Raw genomic sequence first — 14,856 nt, 5'->3', positions numbered from 1 at the left:
GTATTTTTTAGCAAGTTGTTGCAGTTTTTGATAGTGGGGGCATACATAAAGAAAATTTACCTTAAAGAAGCATTTATTAGTTTGTTTTATTCAAATATTTGTGAATCAAAAGGAATTAGTAAAGCTAAGTTCTATTCTGATTCATCCGCTTCCAGACAAATAAATCCACGTGCGTCTTTGAGCTGGCATCTGGCTCAAAACTGTACGTCTGGTTAGCTTCAATGTTGCTCGCCATTCTGTTGCACTTGTAATGTTTGGTTGGGGACTGTAAGCTAGCTTGTTAACAAATTGATAATAGGAAATGGGGGCAGGCTTACGTCTTCTTGTGTGTAAACGAGACACTTTATGAATTTCACAATTCAATGGACGTAAAGACAATTTAAATTTCAGGTTCATTTAGATTTTTATTAATTGTTGGTTTTATCTGGGCTTAGAAGTTAAAACATCACATGATTTTTGTGCTTAAAAACACAAAAGGTAAAGAAAGGAAAATTAGGTTTTGATGTTTTTAGCATGTTTTTGTGGCATTTCTCTCATATATAAAGAATTATTTTTTTATTCAAATTGGGAGTTAGGAAAAGACAAAAAAAAATGCAATTCATGTCTTTGTTTCCCTTGTCTGCGCTGAGATTTGGCTCAAAACTGTGTGTTGTTGTACCGCTAATGTTAGCTTGAGTTATGAGAGGCTGTAAGCTAGTAGGATGTAAACAGAGAGCTCTCATAACAGTAAAGGGGGAGGGTTGCTGTACACTAGGGGTGTCAAATCCAGGTATTTTAGGCCAAACACACCTGATACAGGTAATCAGCAGCAGATGAGACAGAATTTCTGGAAAGGAGTTCGACACCCCTCCTCTAAACAAACAGTCCCGCCTTAAACTCAGAGGAAAATTTCTGACGCTCTGCAGAAACTATGTCCTAGAAAACAACACACATTGTATGATTTTGGCTAAAAACAACATGATTAAAGTTAAAAAGACCACTGGGAACACTTTTGAAATAGATCTGGGGCTGTAAGCTAACGACGTGTAAACAGATGGATGATGGGAAATGTAAGGTTTTTATGATTTTTTTCTTTCAAAAAAATCAATTAAAAGACTATTGGGAATACTTTTGAAATAGATCATAATATTATCAAAGTTTGTCTCTAAAATATTCAAATTCCTTATGTTTGAAGTGATGTTGAGATCCATACTTTCACATAAACTAATTCCATAAGAACCTTTTCGGTGTTTGAGGCCAAACAGAAATTGATCTGCCTCGAGTCAGCTCCCCAAAGCTGAAAAACAAAAAGAGAAGCGGGTCCGTGTGGCAGCTATCGGAGCATGAAGTGATCTTCTGAAAATAAACTCATCCGGGAACGGCCCGGCGACGTGTTAATCAACTTCCCCAAAACAAACAGATGTTTTTATTATCTGGAGGTATCCTGGGAGGAGGCTCTTTCTGAGGCGGTCCAAGAGGCCGGCTGCCCGTGGTAATCCTGGTCAGGATCCATCTCCCCCTGTAGTGATGCAGCCGGCGTTCTGCGCTGGTAAAAATACTTTGTTGGGCCGCGTGTGGGAACACGCCTTCAGGCGGCCGGCGACAGTTCCAAGTTTATCGTGTTTAATCAGCAAGTCCTCCTGGACATTCTTTTTTAAACATCAACCTGTGACGGGTCTTTAATGGCAGGATATTAGATCCTTATTTCTTGAATGAATGGAGAACATTTGCCCCTAAAAGAGCTGCTTCCTGGTGGGGCTGCTTCCTGGCTGAATCATTTAGGGGGCCCAGATGGTGCAGAAAAATGTGCTTCCTTTGATCACATTTCCCTCACATCAAACACACATGGAGGGTCAACCTGAGAGGTGTGTGTTGGTGCACTCTTCTTAACAAGAAAGGCGTGTCTGTGGAAGGTTGCCGCTAGGAGGGGCTTATGAACAGATTGTTGCCGCCGGCGACTCCCAAACTGTCTGGGCCTGGCAACCGGTTGCCCCCGATAGAAGCAGAATCTACAGATCACGTGTTCTGGAGTTGGTTGGACTCGATCTGTGTCTTGTTCTGTAAATCAGTGTTCATAGACGGTCTGCCCCTCCCTTCCCACAGCAACCCGTTTTTTTTGCACTACAGAAGATAGCATCTTGTTGCTGCCTGACACTCTTTAAGCTGCTCCAAACTGAACCGGCATTGGAATGGGAGCATGCATTAGCCCCACATGCATAAAGGATGCTGGCTGCTTTTCCAGCTGAGACCCTTTAAATACACTCCTGGCTTGTGTGTGGGGTAATCTGGGTTGTGTTACTACACGTGGCGGGGTTTTAGGGGGGACCGCCGATCCTGTCCGGGGTCAGTTTGCGCCCATCGTCCCCACACGGACGTTTTGCTTCTGCAGCATGAGGTAGGCATCGGTCCACCACCGTTCTTCATGTCTGTGTTTGTGGACATTTGGGGGAGTTGTTGCAGAGTTTGCATGTCTGGAAGGTCACATTCAAAGCAATTTTTACTTAAGGGGGGGGAGCAGAAGCCTTTTTATTCCCCTCCTCCTCTCTACTTCAGCAGCATAGATGCAATTGTGCAAATGTGCTGGCGTGAAAACTTGAAAACGAGCTGCAGTTATTAAAGGCTGACGAGGGAGTCGATAACAAGTTGGAGCTGTCTGAAAAAGATAAAGAGGAATCGTGTCAAACATTAATGGATCTTTGGCTTCTATGACAGAATAGTCATGGTTACTGTCTCACAATCAGGGGAGGGAAACAATGGGGCGTTATTCTGCCTTGCTTTGGATGGCAAAGTTCAGCGATTACACAACATGTCGGCTAAAAACCCAACCAACTACGCAAACGTTCAGAAAACTCGTGTCAACCATTGACTGTATATGAGAACTGGACAAGGTGGGTGTGACACAGAAAATCGTTTACTTCTGGCTCCAATGAAATTAAGTCAAAGCAGTCGCCATGTTTTTGCAAACATGTAACCGCCATGTTGGAACCAGACATCTAATGGTCCTAATCGTCGTTACTATGGTAACCAGTTCCAATATTAATATAATGAATTCATTTCATTTTGAAACATTTTTTAAAGATTTAGGACGATTCGATCAAAAACTTGCCTCAGACAGATCAATGTGGATGGAATGAAGGAATATAAACAGAAATATAAATACAAACAAAAATAAACATAGATAGTGCTTTCTGAATATACTCCTTAATCCTTGGAGTTGGGGGAGAATAGCAAGCTTTTCCACGAGAGAGGGTTAAAGGCCGAGTCAAGTCACAAGTCATTGTGTAGTTAAGTCTAAAGTTGTCAAATTAATGACTCGAGTCCAAATCTTGTGACTCGAGCCCCCGCCTCTGTCCCTAGCAACCATCCTCACCAGTCAGGAGTGAGCTTGTTGGAAGTCCACACCCCTTAAACTTGAAATCGGGCTCGGGAGAATCTGTCAATAAAATGTTTTGAAAGTACCATGCACTTTTATTTTATTGAGGCGTCTGATTGGTCAGTTTATAACTTGAATAACTTGTAATAAAGATAAACAAAAATCTTAAAATTATTTAGAATTGGTAAGATGATGATTAAAAAAGGTAGAACAATAAAGGTTATTCTGACAATAGCAATAGTAATATCTGTTTTTTTCTCTATAGAAGTCTATAGGATTTTGGCTTCTTGGGTACTTCCTATTTAAAATACAAAGGGGAGGAGTCACTTTATCCAGTTCTCATTTACAGTCATTGGTGTCAACCTGTAAGAATAGATGTTTAACAAAGTGACACATGCAGATCAGCTAACAGGGTCTAAAGTGTCAAACTCATGGAGGGAGTATGTTGCGAAGCACGCCTCTTTGTGTACAGTCTAAACCCAGAATTCTAGACCTAGTCTTAGCCCTCACATGATTTCTTTTTTTAATTGTGGTGTGTTAACCTGTGCACTTCTCAGATGAAAACATTTGATACATTTAAGTCGAGAATAAACGTCAGAAAGTGGTGCGTGAGCGACCAAAACAGCTCCGTCGGGGTTCAGGCTGAGAGATGTAACCCCACTCAGGTTCTTTTTTTAAGGCCCACTTCCTGTGAGACTGTTTTATTAATACAATGTCATGGTAGCGCATGTGTGTAAACAGGCTGAGGGTGTAAACATGACTGTTTACGTTTGTGGCTATGTGGTTACAGCCAGCCTTGTATGAAATGCTGACTGGAGTGATGGGGGCTTTTATGTTGCCGTTAAAGTCAAACTTATTTTAGGGGAAATGAGAAGTCTGGGTGAAATGCAATGCAAATAAAGGGTTTCTATGAATAGACAGCAAACAGACCAATTAACAATGAGGAACTTGTCCTGATCTGACTCTGGGCTCAAGTTTTCGGGCTATTAGCATTTTTCTCTGCAGACAGTCTCGTGTTTTGGAAACAAATCTCCATGAACCTGAGGGAGGCACGCACATGGAACGATAATCCCTGAACCCATTACCATTTCTCCAGCGCCTCAGCGCTCGCGCTGCCCTTTTCATCACAACTCTTTTGTCTGTTAAATGATAGCGGATCCCTCAGCCGGCTGACCTGCTGAGAAAGCCTCACCGTTTGTCTCTCTGGTTCGCTCTTCCCCGTCTCCGCTGTTTGTTCTGCTGATGGATGGTGGAATTGAAGTCGAGCGCTGGGAGATAAACGGACCGAGGAGTCATTTTGTGATGGAGGACGGGAACGAGAGATGCAGGGAAAGAGTGGGACCTCGCCTTACAGAGCCATTAATGTGTATAATCAGACAAATGAATGGCTGCAGTTGGCCTCATTGGTCACCTCGACTAAAACTCTCGTCCTGCAGTTTTCATTGGAATTTAGGAAGGGTACAGAGGTAAGGAGGACAAAACTTCTGACTACAGCTGTGCAAATATTGCTCTTAATATGGTTTCTTTGTAGTCTACAAGATATGCATGGTAGGTGAGGCATCTACATGGGCCTACAAAGACTTTTCATCAGAAGTGGCTCCTTGAATGTGCATTGTTGAGGGTGATGTAAACGTAACATAACAGGTTAGGAGTTCTCAGATTCTTAGCAAGATGTTGGATTTTGAGTTTCTGGTTTGAGATGAGTCTTGTCTGCACAGATAGGCCTCTAACCATTGAGGCACACGCGTCTGTGCTGCTTTGTTTGTCTCCATGCGTCCAAAAAAGTCCTGGCATTGACCTCAACATTGGCCTCAGTGAAGCTCTTTTGGTGGATGCTTGTCAGTATCGGCCAGTTGGACGATTCATCCTCTAGTCGTGTGACGAGATACATCCATCGTCTTCTGGGTCATGGGGGCAGGAATCTAAGCAAAGATGCCCAAACTTCCTTTTCCTCTGCCACTTCTTTTAAGGGGGCTCTGAGACATTTCCAGGCCCAACCAAGAGACGTAGTCTCTCCAGTGTTTCCTTGGTCTTGCCTGGGGCCTCCACCCAGTGGGACATGCTTGGAACACCTTCCCAGAGAGGCCGCATCCGGACAAGATGGCCAAGGCAATTTAACTGGCTTCTATTGATGTGGACGAGCAGCGGTTCTACTCCAAGCTCTCTCCTGGTCCCCAACCTTCTCACCCTATCTCTAGGGGAGCTCCCACCCACCCTACGGAGAAAAGAGGAAGCTCATTTTGGCTGCTTGTATGTGACCAAATGTTGTTCCCAATTGTAGTCAGTGTTACAGTCCTTTTAGTGGCTGCCATCTTGGCCTGATTTGAAGCAATTGAACAAACGAGCCAAAAAGTTGTTGGAACCTCTGAAATAAGGTCCTTTTAAAACCAACAATCAGTTAGTTATAAGCGATAAGAGCTTGCACCCTGATTGTGGCACAATTTCAATCTCAAAAATGAACAATGAAGTTCATAAAGGTCACCCAAGTACAAATTAAATCACAGAAATCAATGGTAAATGATGTGTACTTGTACAACGCTATTCAATCCTCACTTAAGGTCCAATTCACTCATAAACACACATTTACACCCTGATGGCAGCTTCACTGCCTAACACAGAGACCAACCTATAACCACCAAGAGCAATGTGGGGTTCAGTGTCTTGCCCAAGGAATTCCTTGGGCAGGCAGGGTGGGAACTGAACCTACGACCTTCCAATTCAAGGTCAACTGTTCTGCCTCTGCACCACAACAACGACACTACAGAAAAACGTGTGTTTATTTCTATTGTGAAGTTGTTCTAATAGACATACTCACTTGTGTAACAAGTGGTTGATGGTTCCCTGGTGAACTGATCTGCCCTCAAACCATCTGAAAGAGGAAGTGAAAGTGTTGACCCTTTCTTTGTTCCAATATTCATGTTCAAATGCCCATCCTAAATGTGCAGACTTAAGAGTACCCAACAGAAAACACCACAATCGGAGGATCCTTGCTTTTTTGTGCTTGAAAACAAGAGCTGATATGAGTCTCCAAGACACTTGCACAAATGGCCAATACAAAACCCTACTAGTTTATTGGAAATACATTTGAGTTTAGTGGAAGGGACACAGTCTCACTCAAAACCATAGATATAGTGGGTTATGGACCTCAGTTTTATCTTGTTGGGACTTGTGCAGCTTTGCTTCTGATGCTTCTATGTCAACTTTGAACAGAGAAGTATGACTCCTGGAAGAGGGAAGAGAAACCACTCCTGACTGTGTTTCTGTGATTATGAAAATGAAACAATTCTGTCTTTTCTCTACATTTTTATGGTTCAGATGATGGACGAGAGGAAGTGCTACTGGTTCCATATTTACAGATGCACTAAAAGAATTTTTGTTTTCGCAGAAAACCATCTTGCGTTACGGCTTGCAGCTCAACAGTAAAATTCCTGTGCCAGCATATTCATGTTGCCCTTTTTTCTTCTTTGCAGAGGGAGTATTAGGATGAGTGGCAGTAACTTGGAGCTGGATCGCTGCAGCCAGCAAAGGTCAACCGAAAGCCCTTCATCTTTTCCAGGTCTGGGCAGTACCAGTCTACCCACTGCATCCACCGACAGTCTGACGGCCGACTCCGGTGAGTCCAGATTACGGTGGATTTCACTTGATCTGTTCTTAGAGTTGCAGCTGCTTAGAAACAAAAGTCTCTTTCCGTTTGGCTCGATCGGTCTTTGAGTCGAGCAAATAAAAATCTCATATAAACATTAAAACCCGTCATTGTGTGTCTGACAGAAAGTAATTGAGAATGCATAAGCAGCAAGTGAAACAACTGCACTTAAAGAGATGAAACGAAAGAACTGCAGCCCATAAATTCAGAAAAGACCGTCAGTCTAAAGGGAGAAGGGAACTTGGGGCAGTTTGGAAACGTTGGCATGTCCAACACTAAAGATTATGATCGATGTTTCGGTTTAGAAATACGCACAAGTAAGTTTGACTTCCTCTCAGAGTTTCCAAATGATTTACTGATTCGGGTTTTAAAATAAGGGAAGAAACATGGTAGCACAGGTTTTTAGGTCAAAGTGGAGATTTGAGGCAGCATATTAATATCATCCCTGCTGAAAATAAACGGATACTTAACTCAGAACTGAAAGTTACTAGTAATGACATTTTTGTGGATTTTTTTCCAGAAAATAACTGAAAATTTACTTTTCTGTGGTATATTGTGATATATATTGTTATTGTGAAATAAAATAATCATGATATACTATTTTTTCTAAATCGCCCAGCACTATGGTCCAGGTTTAACATCAGAGCATGTGGATGTCACTTTTAAAGGCTGATCCTCTCTTCCTTTTTTCAAATTATTATTACTGCTCTCATGAAAGATGACTTTGCAATATAACCACAACAGAAAGAGGAGAATTACCAGGGCAAGGTTAAGTCAGCCGCTTATCTCCTGTTCTGCTGCTCTTGGAGCGTTGTGTTATGACTGTGCGTTAGTTTTCATAACATGCTTGAAGATTCCCGTCAGACCCGAGACGTGTCCCACAATGAGTGGCATGTGTCCCTGACATGTCAGCTCTCAACCTCAGCGCTACGCAGACGCTTTTAATTGCCGCAGCTTCCTGAGCAATGTTGTTTGAAGAGATAATTACTAGCTCTGATAAAGAGAGGGAAAAGGGCTTGGCTACATCCTACAGAGTAGATTTTTTTCTCATCAGCCTTCTCCCTGTGAAAGCAGTCATTGAAGACTCTACCACATCATTATCTCAGCGTCTGGCTCCCTGATCGCTATGTCAATGTACGTTAAGTCTTTAATTGATAAATGGATCATAATTGGACAGAAGATGTTTTGAGTGTCTGCGTCAACAGAAGACTGTGCGAGTTTCTTTTGGGAAAAGAGGTTTGTGATCAAACGGAAGGGGAGATGAAGCAAGGGAAATAGTTACCAGCTGTTGTTCTGGTCTTTCAGCTTGATTTTTGTGTCAAACTCAAATGTTGCGTTTGGTTTTTATGTATGTCAGCATTTTATTTGGATGAATAAAGGTCAGGACTGAAGGTTTACTAACTTTTTCTTTCTTTAAGGGTCTCGGAATGCTGCACGGATGTCTTGTTCTTCACCGTTTCCCAGAACTCCGGTGGCGTCTGCTCCGTGTTCTCCCAACCCCATCTCCTGTACTAGCTTGAACATCCAGCCCCCTCCTCTCCCGGAGAAAAAAATTGTCAATCGCACAGTTTCAGCTCCAGATGGTGGGAAACCCTTTGTCCGAGCCTACCCACGCCTCCCGTTCACCGGCTCGGAGAGCAACGTCTGCCGCTCGGCCGATTCCAGCTCCCGCTCCAGTTTACCCTCCAGTCCTGTTGACTCGCGGCCCGTTTTCTCATCCAACGAGTCTCTGGAGCGCTGTCAACCTTTGCCAACCCGACCTTTGAGGTCCCGAACGCTGGACGAGCCCCTCAAGAACCAGGGGCGGCTGGGCGTGCACTGCCGGACTAGCATCACCTGCTCGTCTTCTCCTCAGCTCAGCGCGCCCTTCTCCTCAACGGAGACGGGTTCTGCACCAAATGTGGGATCCAGCCTGCAGCTCCAGACCCTCTTGAGCAACATCGACAGCAGAGAGGGTGTGTACTCCAAGCTGGGTGGCCTGTATGCAGAGTCCCTGAGGCGACTGGCTTTAAAATGCGAAGACCACTTCACCAGATCCCAGAAGAATTCGCTCAAATTTGACGAGAGCAACTGGTCCCTGTTCAGACTCACGTCTAACAAGCCGAGCTGCAATGCAGGGGATGCTGTCTACTACTCTGCTGCCTGTGCGCTGGATCCCTGCAACTCCTACGCTGTGAAGGTAATCTCTTAATACTGTGGTTAAGATAAAAAGCGTTATAATTACTGAACAGTTCCCATAAGAAATCCCACAAGCAGCTCCTCTTTGAACCACGTGATCTCACCCTAATGCTGGTCTTATTAGAGACGATATCCTCCTATAGACCGCAGCTGAGTTATCATGCAGCACGTTTGCACCATGTCCTTCAACTCTCAGATTCCTCTGACCTTACCTGCTCCTTCTTGTTCTTTTTTGTTCTACATTAAAGAATTGACAAACTCGGAATAATCCAGGAGGCAAATCCCGGAAATATAAATTCCAGTGGGAATATTATAGTCTAATGCAGCCTTATTCTGAAGAAGGAAAAGGGTCAGTGCCAGCAATGTCTACATTTTTGTGTTTTAATTCATCCTCCTAAATACATCTGCGCTTATAACGTAGCGGCCTGTGTGTACAATCCTCCATGGGCCAGGTCAACCCAAAAACCTGCAGCACCCATGTAGATCCATGTGACCAACTGCATTCATGTCGGCCATCTATGGTGCGTTCCCCAGTCAATGACGTTCACACAGGACCAGCGCAAGATAGGCAGGTAGCAGCAGGGAGGGGATTCTTCTTCTTTTGTTTTTTTTCTGTTTACTATCACTCGTCCACCACCACGCGTCACTACCAAATCCAAGTCCCTGATTGGTTACAGTGCTGCGATTAAGAGTCACAACCGGTTGAACCTTCAGCAAGCGATAGATGAACGCCTGATTTGTACGTAGAATCCGCAACCGGACTTGATAACTCAAGTGGTGACGTACGATCAAAAGAATTCTAGATGTGGAAGCCCAAAATTCTTGTCTACACACATTTGCATAGAGTTTTTATTGAAAGTGGCCACTCAAAGTCATCACAGCCAGTGTGAACGCAGCTTAAAGTCCAACTTTATTGCTAGCTGCTTACTACAAAGAGTGAACGACTGCTAGCATACAGGCTACAAAGAATCAACTATGGCTAACATACACACTATAAAAAATGAACTACGGCTAACATAAATACTATAAAGAATTAAATACGGCTAGCATACAAACTACAAAGAAAGAACTACGGCTAGCATACAAATAAAAAGTGAACTACAGCTAGTGCACATGTTACAAAAAAGTAAACTTGAAAACTAAACTAAACTAAAATGTGTCTTAGGCAGAAGAAGACTTTTCCAATTCAGCAATAGCAGCAGTTTTAGATATTAAAGTGACATGTGACACTTTGTGGTCAACCAGGACTCCTAGCAACCACAACTGCTGCAGTAATGTTTCAATCGTTAAATTACACGTGCGGAAACAGTTTTTTTCTTACTGAATAAAATAGTTTTCATATAAAAACATGAGACATAATTGTTATTTATATAAAAATTGTGCAACTGTTAACCTTGAATGAATTAAAATTGGAATAATATTGTAGTTTGGTTGTGGATCCCAACTCTACCAACCCTATCTACCTCTCTTCTTTTGGGGAAGCATTTACCAAGAGGGTGTGAATGTTTTTAGGAGCAAGGCGACATAAAGAGGAGATTACAAACAAACAGCTGTCTGGTTTGTTCTCCGGTTGTAGTTGGGAAGGTCTCCCTGCAGCTCAGTCCTTCAGAACTGCTGTAAAAACAGCCGCAGTGTGGCTTCATTCAGCCTTCGCTGATCTTTGTGCTCAAATCTGCCTCACAGTGCAGCAGCTGTTTGTATTGAAGGTGTTACTACAGAGCTGCCTGGCTGCTCCGCTTGCTTAATAATTCAAGAGCCAATTCATTTACATTCCGGGGAGGATTTCATAGCCAGACAAACCCTTGTTGTCAAAACACGCTAACACAGACACAGAAACGTAAGAGGTCCTGCTCTATCATGCTGTTTACCAGACTGTGCAGTGACTCCAACCGTTTTATGGAAATTAAGGAGTATTGGACCAAATAACTGCCAAGCATAAGCTTCATATATACAGGGGCTGTTTTCTTTTCATGCAAAACTTTGGGACTTTCTCTACAGTCATGATGCTGAGCTTTGCTGATTTGTTTGTTGTTTTTGTAATTTCCCTTTAAAATCATAGATTTTGGTTGTAAACAAGATACTTTGAGTTTCACAAATTCAATTGACATAAACACAATCTACATTTATGATTTATTTTTAGAGTTTTTAAGAAGTTAAAAAATTACCGGATATACGATTTGTGTGCTTAAAAACAGAAGAAAACTTAAAAAAAATGGAAAATTATGTTTTTTTTGTGTTTTAACATGCTCTTGTGGCATTGTTCTCATGATGATATAAAGAAAATTAAGCTTTCTGAGAATTTCTTTATTCAAATTGTTATTTAGGAGTGGACAAAAAATAACTCGAAATTGTACAAGCTGGTTAGCTCCAATATTGCTCTCCATTTTTGTTGGGTGAGGGGCTGTAATCTAGAGGGAGAGGATGTAAACAGATAGGTGAGAGGAAGGGGGTGCGGTGTTGCTCTCAGTTACAACTCAGAGATGAATTTCTAAGTAAACTCCTGCCGCTCTGCAGAAACTATGTCCTAGAAAACGACACGTTTATGGATTTTGGCTAATTGATGTTTATCAAATATCGTCTGTGTAATCCGTATCCAGTCTCTTTTTATTTCCGCTTGAAGTTATTTTTTGGATCTAGAGCAAATTGTGTTTTATTATTATTTTTTTTATTTGAGTAACTAAGGACTGCTGTAATTTTGCACCCAGCCACCTAGTGGTTAATTAGTGAACTGACCTGGGTTTTGGTTTTTCAGTTTAAAAGCTGGCACAAAGTAAAAGCTTTAAGCTGCCTCTTAACTTGTTCTCTAAATTGAAAGTAAATTTAAAAAAAAAGTACCTCTTCAAAGGAAAAAATGTTGCAATAGGTTTATGTTTCAAGTTCTGTAAACTGCAAATCGATGCGCTTCTCAACAAGTTGCAGTTTTCGGACTTGGCTCTCATCCGTTTACATGCTCTGAAGTAACCTGATTTCTGAAAACCCGGTTTCCTAAGAAACCCTCCTCATTAGAAAACCACATCTTCATTATCCAACATCTTATCTAAACCTTTAAGCAGATGCTCCTATTTTAGAAGATGAATGCAGGCTTTGTTGAAAAACTTTCTTGAAGAAAAATTGTTTTTTCAGAGAAAGCCACATAGAGAAACTAGGATTTCCTGATCATCCATAGTTATAGAAACCTGCTATAATGAAATGTTATTTTATTTTGAAAGGTCAACCTGATTCTTTAAGCGTGTGCACCAAATAATCAGATTCAACTCATTTGACAAGGAGGATTTTATTCATCTTGACTGATTAGATTTCTGTCTTTCTGCTCTTTTTTGTATCTGCATCTCCAGATCTGCAAGAGTCCGTCCATTGAAACCAAGCAGGGCCACCTGTACGGGCTGTCGGTGCAGCAGACCATCCCCTCCCACTTTAACCTGCAGCAGGACTGCGGCCACTTCCTCGCCTGCGTGCCGCAGAGCATGCTGCCTCCAGACGAGGCCGCGCTGCCCAGCTCCCCGCCTCCATCCGCACATCAGCCCTCAACCCCTGTGCAGGACGGAGATCGAGAGCGGGTGGTGGTCATCACTCCCGACATTCCGCATCAGACGGCTGCCGACTTTGTTCGGGAGTGGGCGGTCTTCCATAAAAAGCAGCCGGAGATCTACGAGCGGCGCGTCTGCTTCCTCCTGCTGCAGCTCTGCAACGGCCTGGAGCATTTGAAAGAGCACGGGGTCACGCACCGCGACCTGTGCTTGGAGAACCTGCTTTTGGTGTCTCACCAGCGGAGGTCCTCACAGTTTATTCATCCCACCGACGCAGACGGCGGCGCCTCTGCAGACGTTCAGCGCCACCTGCCCCGCCTGCTCATCAGCAACTTTGCCAAGGCCAAGCGCCGCTCCCCCGAAGACGCATGCTCCACCAGCGGCGATCCTCGCATCAAACGCGACCACGCCAGACTGGCTCCCGAGATCGTCTCCGCAGCCCAGTACCGGAAGTTTGACGAGTTCCAGACGGGCATCTTGATCTACGAACTCCTCCACCAGCCCAACCCCTTCGAGGTGAGTCCAGCACTGAAGGAGCAGGACTACCGCTCCGAGGACCTGCCCCCGGTCCCGCCGCTCTCCCTGTACTCCTCTGGACTCCAGAGACTCGCCCACCTCCTCCTGCAGCCCGACCCCATCAAGCGCATCCACATCCAGGAGGCCAAGCGGATCCTGCAGAGCCTCCTGTGGGGCCCGAGGAAGGACCTGATGGAGCAGCAGCTGGAGAGGCACGGCCGAGGGGGCGGCGTGGGCGACGGATCCCGACACGAGGGCCTCCTCAACTGGCTGGACGTGAAAAGAGCCCTGCTGATGATGAAGTTCGCCGAGCGCTCGCTGGAGCCGGAGAGGAACGCCGAGCTGGAGGACTGGCTGTGCTGCCAGTACTTCTCCTCGGCCCACCCCCTCTCCCTGTGCCACACCGCCGAACTGCTCTATTCCCTCAAGTGACGGTTCAATCAAAAAAGAAAACAGAAAAGCCGACGATGTCAGATCTGAAGATCCGTGATCCTCTGGAGGAACTGATACTTAAAATGACAAAACACACTCTGGCTTGAGCTGTTTTGTACTCTTAGGACGGACCTGGAGTCGCTACTTGATAACAAACTTACCAAAGTTTCGGGTTTGACACTGTATTGTATTTATTAGAGGAGGTGTTTAACATGAGAAGTTAATCTGTGTTAGCCTGCCACGCTTCATTGTGTCTAAATGTGCAACTAACTGCTTATTTTCTTGAAAGTGAAGTCGTGGAGTTCAGACTTACTCTGTAGCACCTTCTCTGTTGGGTCACGGGCACATAAACGGTCTTCCTTAAGTGAAATCCAGGGGGTGTCCTACTGAGTTCCGCCTCCTAATCTTACTTTCCCGCCCATCCGGTTCGTTACGGTGCCTTTTTGTTCCTCGTGTGTTACAGTGAGTCAAACCAAATGTAAATATGACAGCTCATTCGTCGTTAGTGAAACTGGTCTTTCACAGTGTTTCCAGAAGCAGCTCTGTACAGATGATTTGTAGCTGATTTTTAAAATAAAACGCCACCCCGAGCAGGTCTTAAAGAAAAAGAACAAAAACAAAGCCATGAATATGTGCAGCTGTCTGTGGTATTTATGAGATTTGTTACACCGTAGCAGTCACTGGATTCTGGTTTTTTTTTTTTTTTTTTGTTATGTTGCTTCCTGCAGATGAAGTTTGCTGCAGACTCTTTCATGGGTTTCCTTCACCAGGAAGAGGAAAAACAACAAAACGGTTTATTTTGTGTGCCTATCATTTGCATCTGTTAATAAACCTGTGCAAATATTTTCTGACAGTGTTTTTTGAAATTATTTTTTTACACAATAAAGCCACATATAAAAATACAGAAAAAAACTTCAATATTTTAAAAATAAATTCCCTTATTTTTAAATTGGAAATTTTGCTTTAAAATTAAGGATCCAATTTTTTTTTTCATTCAAGTAGTTATTTTTACGTTTCAAAAACATGTTTAATTCCTATTTCTACAGTCATAAAAAATGTCTATTTTTTAACTAGATAGAGATCATAAACATGCATACACTGCAAAGTGCATGATTTTTTTATACCAAAGTCATAATATTTTAACAAATTCTATACTCGTGTTTTTATTCTGTGATTAAAATATTAAATATTGTGTCAAAAGTTCATCA

General features: G+C 43.2%; 1 protein-coding gene across 1 annotated transcript in view; it reads left to right on the top strand.

The window, feature by feature from the left end:
- Positions 1–14,501, top strand: part of LOC112163413 (inactive tyrosine-protein kinase PRAG1) — a 19,472-nt gene extending 4,971 nt beyond the window's left edge. The window contains exons 4-6 of the mRNA XM_024299783.2: positions 6,823–6,965; positions 8,414–9,174; positions 12,509–14,501. Coding sequence (XP_024155551.2) covers positions 6,823–6,965; positions 8,414–9,174; positions 12,509–13,648 — 2,044 coding nt within the window. The 3' untranslated portion in view covers positions 13,649–14,501. The remainder of the gene's footprint in view (positions 1–6,822; positions 6,966–8,413; positions 9,175–12,508) is intronic.
- Positions 14,502–14,856: the final 355 nt, after the last annotated feature.

The sequence above is a fragment of the Oryzias melastigma genome, linkage group LG12, assembly GCF_002922805.2.
Source record: "Oryzias melastigma strain HK-1 linkage group LG12, ASM292280v2, whole genome shotgun sequence".
Taxonomy (NCBI): domain Eukaryota; kingdom Metazoa; phylum Chordata; class Actinopteri; order Beloniformes; family Adrianichthyidae; genus Oryzias; species Oryzias melastigma.
This window is presented reverse-complemented; position numbering and strand designations above follow the sequence as displayed.